At 39.5% G+C, this 12,430-nt stretch overlaps 1 protein-coding gene across 1 annotated transcript; it reads right to left on the reverse strand.

Moving 5' to 3' along the window:
- Positions 1 to 9,358: 9,358 nt before the first annotated feature.
- Positions 9,359 to 10,744, reverse strand: LOC120990882 (posterior protein-like). The gene has a single exon (XM_040419767.1). The coding sequence runs from the start codon at positions 10,742 to 10,744 to the stop codon at positions 9,359 to 9,361; it is 1,386 nt and encodes a 461-aa protein (XP_040275701.1).
- Between the last annotated feature and the right edge of the window lie 1,686 nt (positions 10,745 to 12,430).

The following is a 12,430-nucleotide window of genomic DNA, read 5'->3' on the forward strand; positions in this document are numbered from 1 at the left end:
TAACAAGTGGCTCAAGAACTGGTGTAGGATGGAGGGGTTTGGGTTCCTGGAGAACTGGGCCGACTTCGCTGTCGGCTACAGCCTCTATCGTAGGGACGGGCTGCACCTCAATGGGGAAGGAGCAGCTGTGTTGGGGAAGAAGATGGCTAGAAGGTTGGAGGAGTGTTTAAACTAGGGACTGGGGGGGAGGGTAATTACACTATAGAAGGGGAAGATAGTGCAGATAGAGACCGGGGGCAAGGTAGTGGGACTGGGGGAGAAATGGAAGGAGGGACAAGAACAGTTCAGAAGGAAAGGTGTAGGGTAAAAAATATACATAAACCTCTCATATGTATGTATACTAATGCCAGAAGTCTGACTAATAAAACTGGTGAACTGGAATTAGTGATGTGTGAGGAGGACTATGATATAGTGGGAATGACTGAGACATGGCTGGATGATAGCTATGACTGGGCAGTTAATGTACAAGGTTACAGTCTGTTCAGAAAGGATCGTCAAAACCGGAGAGGTGGAGGGGTCTGCCTTTATGTAAAATCTTGTCTAAAGCCCACACTCCGTGAAGATATAAGTGAGGGACATGAACATGTGGAGTCACTGTGGGTAGAGATACATGGAGCTAAAAACAACAATAAATTACTAATAGGAGTCTACTATAAACCACCTAATATACCAGAGTCCACAGAAAATCTACTACTAAACGAGATAGACAAGGCGGCAAATCATAATGAGGTGGTTATTATGGGGGACTTCAACTACCCAGATATAGACTGGGAAACTGAAACTTGTATATCTCATAAAGGAAACAGATTCTTGGCAATAACCAAAGACCATTATCTCTCCCAACTGGTTCAGGACCCGACTAGAGGGACGGCCATACTGGACTTAATATTAACCAATAGACCTGACAGAACAACAGACGTGCAGGTTGGGGGACACCTGGGAAATAGTGACCATAAAGTAATAACCTTCCAATTATCATTCAAAAGAGCGTTTCTACAGGGAGAAACAAAAATACCAAACTTCAAAAAAGCTAAATTTAGCCAACTAAGAGAGGCCATAGGCCTAACTAACTGGGACAAAGTCCTCAAAAATAAAAATACAGCCAAAAAATGGGATATCTTTAAAAACATCCTAAAATCTCATTGTGAGAAGTACATACCGTATGGGAATAAAAGGTTAAGGAACAAAAAGAAACCAATGTGGATAAACAGAACTGTAAAAAAAGCAATAAATGACAAAAAGAAAGCATATAAAACCCTAAAACAGGAGGGTAGCACGGAAGCACTGAAAAACTATAAGGAAAAAAACAGAACATGTAAAAAACAAATAAAAGCGGCCAAACTAGAGACCGAGAGATTAATTGCCAAACAGAGTAAAACTAACCCTAAAATGTTCTTCAATTATATAAATGTTAAAAAGTATAAATCTGAAGGTGTCGGCCCTTTAAAGAGTAATGAGGGGGGAGTCGCAGAGAGCGACGAGGAGAAAGCAAAGCTGTTAAATATTTTTTTCTCCAATGTATTCACTGAGGAAAATAAACTGTCAGATGAAATGCTGAATGCTGAAATAAATTCGCCATTAAAAGTGTCCTGTCTGACCCAGGAAGAAGTACAACAGCGACTTAAAAAAATCAAAATAGACAAATCGCCAGGACCGGATGGCATACACCCCCGTATCCTAAGGGAATTAAGTAATGTCATAGCCAGACCTTTATTTCTGATATTTGCGGACTCTGTACTGACAGGGAATGTCCCACAGGATTGGCGCATGGCAAATGTGGTGCCAATATTCAAAAAGGGTCCAAAAACAGAGCCTGGAAACTATAGGCCGGTAAGTTTAACATCTGTTGTGGGTAAACTGTTTGAAGGTTTTCTGAGAGATGCTATGTTAGAGCATCTTATGGGAAATAAGCAAATAACGCCATATCAGCATGGCTTCGTGAGGGATCGGTCATGTCAAACTAATTTAATCAGTTTCTATGAGGAGGTAAGTACTAGACTTGACAGCGGCGAATCAATGGATGTCGTGTATCTGGACTTCTCCAAAGCATTTGACACTGTACCTCATAAAAGGTTAGTATATAAAATGAGAATGCTCGGACTCGGAGAAAACGTCTGTAAGTGGGTAAGTAACTGGCTCAATGATAGAAAACAGAGGGTGGTTATTAACGGTACATACTCAGATTGGGTCACTGTCACTAGTGGAGTACCTCAGGGGTCAGTATTGGGCCCTATTCTCTTCAATATATTTATTAATGATCTTGTAGAAGGCTTGCATAGTAAAATATCAATTTTCGCAGATGACACTAAACTGTGTAAAGTAATTAACACTGAAGAGGACAGTATACTACTACAGAGGGATCTGGATAGATTGGAGGCTTGGGCAGATAAGTGGCAGATGAGGTTTAACACTGAGAAATGTAAAGTTATGCACATGGGAAGGAATAATGCAAGTCACCCGTACATACTAAATGGTAAAACACTCGGTAACACTGACATGGAAAAGGATCTAGGAATTTTAATAAACAGCAAACTAAGCTGCAAAAAACAGTGTCAGGCAGCGGCTGCCAAGGCCAATAAGATAATGGGTTGCATCAAAAGGGGCATAGATGCCCGTGATGAGAACATATTCCTACTACTTTACAAATCACTGGTCAGACCACACATGGAGTACTGTGTACAGTTCTGGGCTCCTGTAAACAAGGCAGACATAGCAGAGCTGGAGAGGGTCCAGAGGAGGGCAACTAAAGTAATAACTGGAATGGGGCAACTACAGTACCCTGAAAGATTATCAAAATTAGGGTTATTCACGTTAGAAAAAAGACGACTGAGGGGAGATCTAATTACTATGTATAAATATATCAGGCAGCAGTACAGAGATCTATCCCATCATCTATTTATCCCCAGGACTGTGACTGTGACGAGGGGACATCCTCTGCGTTTGGAGGAAAGAAGGTTTGTACACAAACATAGAAAAGGGTTCTTTACGGTAAGAGCAGTGAGACTATGGAACTCTCTACATGAGGAGGTGGTGATGGTGAGTACAATAAAGGAATTCAAGAGGGGCCTGGATGTATTTCTGGAGTGTAATAATATTACAGGCTATAGCTACTAGAGAGGGGTCGTTGATCCAGGGAGTTATTCTGATTGCCTGATTGGAGTCGGGAAGGAATTTTTTATTCCCCTAAAGTGAGGAAAATTGGCTTCTACCTCACAGGGTTTTTTTGCCTTCCTCTGGATCAACTTGTAGGATGACAGGCCGAACTGGATGGACAAATGTCTTTTTTCGGCCTTATGTACTATGTTACTATGTTAAATCTCCTTCCAAACAATATAGACCTCTTGTCAAATTCTCGTAATGTGTACAAGAAGAAAAGAATGCTACGACCTTTTCTTTCTCAGACATCACTTGTACACAAACTTTGTTTAAACCAACTTGAGTTACCAAATCATGAATTGAGTGCACATTCTCAATTCGTGCATGGCAAGAAGTTTGATTATGGAAACAAGAATGATAAATCGCCTTATCTTGCTCCGGTAAACAGATTATTTTAGAAACAAAGTGCAGACATGAAGAAAGATCCAATTGTTCTATATGAGAACCATCATATGCAAATTCAGTATATTGCAATTGATAATAAATCAACTGTGTTTCACTCACAGGAATTCCTAAAACAATTATTGGAACGACCATTTGTTCTCTTCCAGCTACTGGAATCAATGAGGTCGCTGTACATGTGTTCTCATTACATCCTAACCACTTATTTACCCATAAAACTATATGTCTCATACTATAATTATATTTTATAGGTAAATTTTCCAGTATACCAAGTGGAGTAATTCCACTTTGTAAAGCCTGAGCCATCATTTTTAAATTCGTAGAATATTCTATTTGGATTTCTATACATGCCCTGGCTACTTCTGACTCTTGTTCACTTCGGATCAAACTTAAAGTAACATCTTGAAGATGCGAAACAGAAGATCCTAAAACAACTACAGAATTAACAATCATTTTTTCCAAAAGCTGATTTAGACTTTTCTGTACTTTAATTCCTTTCTTTCCCAGATAACCTATGGTTTTTAAATCTGATTGTAATGAATTTATATTAATTGTATTGACCAAGCTTCCAAAGGTACCTATTCCTCCTAAAATACCCTCTACTATACCTCTTTTAGTTCTAGTTTGTTTGGAAATACTCTTCTTAAACCATCGTTCTAAACCTTCCTCCATGTGAGCAAGATGCTTTCCACATTGAGGATACTTTGATGATATTTTCCAGTCTGATATATTAAATGTCCACATTATGGTGACATATTTACCATTTCTCAAAAGAGACTTCGACTGGAAATGATTAATCTGGAAATGACTAGATGGTTCAAATTTAACCTTGGTACAAATATTTTCTGTAGGTGACCACACAGTGACATTTACAGTTTCACATTGTTTATGATTATTTATAGTTAATATGCAACACTGATAAATTCCTGAATCTTTGGAAGATGGATGGTCTTGATAAAATATGAACTTTTTATCAAACCATTTCACATTCTCAGATTGACCTTTATGAATCATGTTAGTTGGACCATTAGAGAAACTACCTAAAAATACCTCTCTTTTTGTCCAAGTTACCACTGATTCAGATAGAATCTCCAATCTTGTGTTGCATTTTAAATATAATGGATCTGTTCCTTCCTGAATATTCACCAATGTTGGAGCGATTTGAACTTCAGGATTAATAACATTTGTACCTCTGAAATTTATGGTTATATTAACTTCAACAGGTTCCCTAATTATTTGGAATCTCCAATTTTCCATCCAATCTTCATCAACTTTTCCTGTTATGGGAAATATTGATGAATCCATTATTTTTACATAATTCTGGGTTTGAAACCAAATTTCCTCTAAAGATTTTACCACTTTTCCTAATGATATCTTATCATTTGTGAGGTCTCCAGACCATGTAGCTGACTCATTTCCTTTTATCACGATACTCCAGTATAATACATCTATTGATGTACACTCCCATGTACCTGTTCTATTGTTATGTGTGAATGTTCCTTTTAATTGAGTGAACTTTGTTTTGGGTCCTGCTGTTGCATGTAATTCAATGTGTGTATCATGTCTGAAGTGTAATTCAATACAACAGTTAACGCCATAACCCATGCAAAGACTTCCGGAAATGTCTCTGGAATTATCTTGAATTTGTTCTTCCAGAAAATCCTCAAGATGAAATCCTGTTCTCCTTCGTGCAAGGATTGAAGTCTCTGTATCATGGTCACTCTTTTTATCAAGAAACAATTCTGAGAACGTAGTTGTCAACATCATCATCAACAATGACATTCTCATCATGAAACTGTTTTTCTGAAGACATCTTTTTCCGTTGTAGAATGCATATTCGATGAAGAATTTCATTCCCTAATGAAGAAAAGCAGTATCATTATTTTGGTACATACAATTTACATTGATCAACATGTACCCACAATTTATGTTGTCTGCGAGTATTCTTTAAAGCATTCGGTGCTCTTTGAACCAAAATCATTACTTGTCCCATAGTATCAATGATTGCAAAGGGACCTTCCCAATTACTTTCCCAAGGTCCACTCTTCCTGAAGGTCTTAATCATTACAAAAGTACCTTTCACAAATTTAGAAGAGTGAGGTGGGATCATGCGTTGCATTTTGGATGCAGCATATGGAAGAATTGTACTTAAATTGTACCTCGTTCATTGGGAGGGTTATGGTCCTGAGGAGAGGATGTGGGTCCCAGTGACGGACATTAAGGCCACTCGTCTCATCAGGGCTTTCCATAGGTCCCATCCTGAGAAGGTGGGCTCTGAGTGTCCGGAGTCCACTCGTAGAAGGAGGGGTACTGTCACTACCAGACATCTGAGAAGCTCTGACAGACGTCCTTCAGAACCTCCTCCTTGAGGTTCCTTTTGTTTTGCTTTCATTTTCTCATCTCGTTAGTCTCTCTCAGCTGTCATGTAGTTGCACTGATTGCATCCCTTTAAATCCCTTCCCATACTGCATCACTTTGCGGTTTATACAACTTCCTGGAGTATATGCATGCTGGATGCTACTACTGAGTCTTCTACAGATAAGTTTTGTTTATTCATTTGTATGTTCCTGTTTGCTGGATCCCAGGAGACCCTGACTCCCTCCGTATCAAGTGTAGGGAGCCGGGTGTCGTGTCCCCTCACTATTATAGGGTGTTCAGGGGTTATTCAGTCGAGGTACGAGGATATGCGATCTTCTACCATTGAGAATTTTGCATAGGCTGAGCAGTTTAGGGAGAGAGCCAGGTCTGTTGCAGGGCTATCCCTTTGGTTCCTTAGTTTTGGATACAGTCAGCCGGATCTTCCTTTTGTGTCTTCTAGTTTGCTGTACACCTTCCGTGACAATACCTCAGTCCATGTTTACCTGAAGGTAGAGGACCTATGTAGTCTATCTGTAATGTAGACTAAGGACCATCTGCAGGTGCAATTCGTAAAAGTGGAGGCTTTTGTCCTTTAGGTCGCGGGTTGACTTGAGCACAAATGAGACATGACTGAACAACATCTTGGACAGTCTTCTCCATTTTGTCCCAGTAAAATTTCTCTTTGAGAATTCCTAACAATTTTTCCTGACCCAAATGACCTAAACTCTCATGATTGTATTTGGTGAATTCAATTTGTAAGTGTTTTGGGACAACAGGACGCAATTCCCCCTTACAGTCATGACACAAAACCCCGTTTTCACAAACAAAGGGAGGTTTTGGATCAACCTGAGAAGTAGCAATGGACGAATCCTTCGCTTGTTCTTCTGCAAAGGAAGGCAAATGCGTGTCTGTTTTCCTAACTGGTAAAGCTTTCAAAGATTCAGTTTCTCCCTCCAACTTTCCTGTCCTAGCTGCTTCCTTAGCCAATGCATCTACTGTATTGTTTCCAATAACTAGCTCATGTTTGCCTTTTTTATGTGCGGGAACTTTGACTATAGCATACCCATTTGGATTTTTAGTAGCCAACTTGAACACTTCCTTGAGTGTATCACTATGAACCAGGACCTTGTTAGAGGAATGTACAAAACCTATTTTCTCCCACACTGGTAAATAGCCTCTCAGTGATCTCACGACATATGAGCTGTCACTATAAATAACCAAGGGACTCTTGTTTTCTTTCTCATCAATTGTCAGTACTGTCTTGACAGCTTCTAACTCTGCTCTCTGAGCTGAATAGTGTCCTGGTAGCCTATGCTGAACCGCATATCCCCTCTCAGGATACCAGATAGCATAACCTGAATAGTATTTTCCCTCTGACCAGAATCTGGAGCCGTCTACGAACACTGGTTCATCAACGTTCTCTGCATCTCTTCTAAAAAGAGATGAATTTGGTTCACAAAATGTTTCTAAGCATTCATGCACTTTCCCTTCATACTGCATTAGTTGAGGAAGTACATACTTGGCTTTGTGATCAATCTCAATTTTCTTTGATGATAAAGACAACAACCAATGTGCAAATCTTTGATGTGACACACCCGGGATGTTTTTCTCAAGGAGAAGTTTTAATGTGGAGTGAGGAGTCTGCAGAATGATTTTGTTAAATCCAACTATGTGTTCTATTGCCTTGACAGCAAAATGAACACCCACCAAATGTTTTGCGTAAGTTTCAAACCCTTTTTCCACAGGTGTGAGAAGCTTGGAGAAATAGCCCAAAATCTGCCATTCTCCCCCTTGCAATTGCAAGAGTACAGCTGACACAGCCATGTCTGAGGTATGAACCTGCAAAGTAAAAGGTGCCAGAGGCATAGCTGTTGACAATGCTGGAGAGTTTTGCATACTTCGCTTTAAAAGTTCAAATGCCTTCTGTTGTTCCTCTTCCCATGGTCCAAAAGAGTCATCATCATTATTTTTCAAGAGATTATAAAGAGGCTTAGCTTTTTCTGCAAACCCTTATATGAATTCTCTGGAAAAGTTTACCAGACCCAAGAAATGTCTTAGAGCCTTGTGTGATGTTGGAATGGGAAGAGAAGCAATAGCTTCAATCCTTTCTTGAAGAGGCTGTCTCATTCCTGGACTGATTAAGACTCCAAGATATCTCACTTTATTTTGCAACAACTTGACTTTTTGGGTATTCAATTTCAAACCTGCTTCATGCAACAATGTAAACAATTCTGCTAAGAGAGACAAATGCAACTCTTTATCCTCAGTGGCTAAAAGAATATCATCAACATATTGCAACAGACAATCGGGTCTTGAAAATATGGACAATACTTTTGCAACTGCCTGATAAAATATGCTAGGTGATAAATGAGCTCCTTGAGGCAATCTGCAAAATACATATTGTTCATCCATGAAACAAAATGCAAACTTGTATTGACAACTTTTTGCAAGAGGAATGCTGAAAAAACCATTACTGATGTCTAAAACTGAGAAAAACTTTGCCTTAGCATTCAGTCATGCCATCATGTCATGAGTATCTGCAACAATGGGTGCCACATTTGGGGTATACTTCAGCAGTCTTAGGTCCAATAACATTCGGTATGAACCATCAGGCTTCACGGTACACCACAAAGGATTGTTCGTTACTGAATTAGCTTTTCTAATGACACCCTGATCAAGCAGTTCCTGTATGATTTTAGACATGGGACCAATTGATTCAGGTGGCAATGTGTACTGCTTTTGGGGAGGAGGATCTCTCCTTCTACATTTACAAGCACTTCCTTCATTTTGTCCACCTCATTTCAGAATTGTGCCCACAAAGAAGGAGTAAATTGTACAATTCCTTTTAAAACTTCATTATCACCAGTATCTGGCCACAAATGTTCTGAAGAAACAACTTCTGTTAAGCTAACAGTCCCAACCTGACTGTATTCAGTGGGATCAATGATACAGGTTTAGATCCATTAACATCTTTCCAGATCACCTTATTCCCTAAGTCAATGACCCAACCCCTTTTTTTCATTATATCAGTTCCTATGATGTTTTCAGAGTTAGTACTATGCCAAATGTCAATTTCAGTTTTCAGATAGCGAGGTATTTCCAAACCAACATTCTGAGCTAAAATCACTTTAGTAACGCTCTTTCCACTAAAACCAACAATTGTACAAACAGGTGCATTTGGAGTTAGAGGTAAATCCTGGTTAGTCACACTTAATTGAGCTCCTGTGTCAATGAGAAATGTAACCTCTTTGCCCTGTAAAGATCCCCTTACAAAAGGTCTCCCACACTCATCTAATGAAACTGGAGCTACTAGTTCCAAAGGACAAGAGGTCATAGTTCGTCCTAGTCATGGGGAAGGTAACAGACCAGTTGTCCCCTCAATCTTATCACCATAAGTTTTCCCATTGTACATTGTGTTATTCAATGTTAATTCTCTAAATTGTCATATTAGAGGTGCATACGGTGACTGTGACTGATACTGCTCTGGAGAAGGAGCTTTTGGCACAAAACCATTTTCTTTCCCTGACTTTTGTGTCTCACTAAAGAATTTCCTACATTGCCATTTTAAATGTCCTATTTTCCCACAATGATAACAAGTAACTTGTTCTCTGTGAAATGACACCTTTCCTTTCTGTTTGGAATATTCCCCTTTCATGGGAGGGTTTGATTTAAGATGACTTGAATTAGTTACCTGTTTTTCATCCTTTTTTTGGACAGCAACAACTTTGACCTTAGCACTACTTTGTTTCATTGATCTCCTAATCTGATCAATAAATGTTGCTGCCTCTTGTAAACTAAGCTTTCCTAATGCTAACTCCCTGGAGACTGGATCAAGGTATTTGAATCTTTTTACAAATGACGTTATCATTGAGGTGGGTTCAGAATCATCCTCAATTTCCATGACCATTCTATAAGCCTGTTCAAATTTTATTAAGAATGCAAATGGATCATCCTGTAAAGTTGGCTTTAACATGTCAAGGATTTCAAATGTAGGAGTAGATTCTCCAGTAGTAAATAAAAGTAGTTGCCTTAATCGATCTGCTGGGGAACTATGTATTATTTCACGCTCATCATTTGTTCTTGGCGTGGTCTCTAATCTCCTTGCCATATGTGAAGGAATCCATACTTTAAATACTTTATTTTTCTGCTCATTATTAAGGTTAAACTTATCAGTATTAGATTCAAAGATATCAGCATTGTGAAATGCATCCATCTTATCATTATAAGTTGGGATATCTTTAGTAATTTTCATTAACTGATCATGTATTTTTAAATTTAGTTTGGCAGCCCTATCATGTAATTTTCTCCTCTTGATTTCCTCAGCCTCTATGTCTTCATCTACATCAGCTGGACTAGTATCTGGAAGGTAGGACGCACCCGTATCTTTGCCACTTTTTGTAAGAACAGAAACTGTTTCCATACTTTGGCGTAATTTTGATATTAGTTGTGTCCTAGTTTCCATCTGATCTTCCAGATCTTCTATGTGTTGTGCCAAAATGTGACAATTTAGACACTCATTAAAATCAACCTCCTCTAAATGTTCTTGTGTGTCAGTATTATGTGTATCTTTATTATTCACACATATACTATGTGTCTGATTCTGTGGCTGCCTGTCGTCAAGAACTAATGTATTGAATATTTTGACCATATGTAACACATTTCTAAGTTTCTTCTGTAATTTATCTATACATAACAACTTTTTATCAATTCTTTTGTTCTCCTCTTCACATTGACTATATAAACTTGCCCATAGTTGTGCATTAGTATGAATACTCACAACTCTAAACTCCAATTTACTTTTAACAGAATAAGAATCAAGAAATTCCATTACTTACTCAGGCACAATGTCCTCGATGTCCTCTTCACGTCTTGCTCAACAGTCTATGGAAGGATCTCTGTGTAGTTTCTTCACAGGCCTCCGTCTGTAATACGTCTGGGAAGTGACACTTTGAACACGTGCAACAGATGTATGGCTCACTCCTTCTTGTATAAGATTGTTTTTGTTGATTTCCTGAAGCTTGTAATAATAATTACTTAGTAGACCCCCCTTTTCAAACTGAAGGAAAATCAGAAAAAAATCCGATGCTGGCTCGCCATTTGTTAAATATCGTCCAGCATTTCCTAATTTTGTAAGAAATGCTTCAGAAGGAGACAACAAAATATGGAGAGTTCTTGATGAAAGATAAAAGTTAAAAGTATTTAATTTGCATAAAAAAAATGGTTACAAAGTTTAGGAAGAGAAAAAATAATGTACAGCAGATGAATAACAAAAGATAACAAGCAAGCAATAAACTAATTTAAAATGAGTGAAAAAGTAATTCCCTTAAAGTAATGTGTATGTGTGAATCTGTGTGTGTAGAGAGCAACAGGTGTCTTGTCAAAGAATACTCTGCCAATGTCATGAGACAAAGCCTTTTTATAGGTTGACTCTCCATAGAGTTACATTGTATCCTAAATTTACCATTCTAACAGACATATATGGTTAACAAGTAAAACCCCTTACATCATGATTTTCTAAGTATTCCTTATTTGTAAAGATAATAATAATATGCTGAGAAGGAGGATTCCTAACCTTCCCAAATACTATTGTCGTCTCAAGAGCTGTCAAAATTGGCACTTCACACAAGTGCTGACCTTTCATGGTCCTTAACCACCTCCGGACCGCCTAACGCAAGATCGCGTTCCGGAGGCGGCAGCTCCAGGCAGAGTCACGCATCTATGCGTCATCTCGCGAGACGCGAGATTACCTGTGAAAGCGCGCACACAGGCGCGCGTGTTCACAGGATCGTAAGGTGAGCGAGTGGATCTACAGCCTGCCAGCGGCGATCGTTCGCTGGCAGGCTGTAGATGCGATTTTTTTAACCCCTAACAGGTATATTAGACGCTGTTTTGATAACAGCGTCTAATATACCTGCTACCTGGTCCTCTGGTGGTCCCTTTTGCTTGGATCGACCACCAGAGGACACAGGCAGCTCAGTAATAAGTAGCACCAAACACCACTACACTACACCCCCCTCTGTCACTTATTAACCCCTTATTAACCACTGATCACCCCATATAGACTCCCTGATCACCCCCCTGTCATTGATCACCCCCCTGTCATTGATCACCCCCCTGTAAGGCTCCATTCAGATGTCCGTATGTCTTTTGCGGATCCGATCCATGGATCCGTGGATCCGCAAAACACATACGGACCTCTGAATGGAGCCTTACAGGGGGGTGATCACCCCATATAGAATCCCTGATCACCCCCCTGTCATTGATCACCCCCCTGTCACTGATCACCCCCCTGTAAGGCTCCATTCAGACGTCCTTATGTTTTTTACGGATCCACGGATACATGGATCGGATCCGCAAAACACATACGGACGTCTGAATGGAGCCTTACAGGGGGTGATCAATGACAGGGGGGTGATCACCCCATATAGACTCCCTGATCACCCCCCTGTCATTGATCACCCCCCTGTAAGGCTCCATTCAGACGTCCGTATGTTTTTTACGGATCCACGGATAC

This window comes from Bufo bufo, chromosome 2 (assembly GCF_905171765.1).
Source record: "Bufo bufo chromosome 2, aBufBuf1.1, whole genome shotgun sequence".
Taxonomy (NCBI): Eukaryota; Metazoa; Chordata; class Amphibia; order Anura; family Bufonidae; genus Bufo; species Bufo bufo.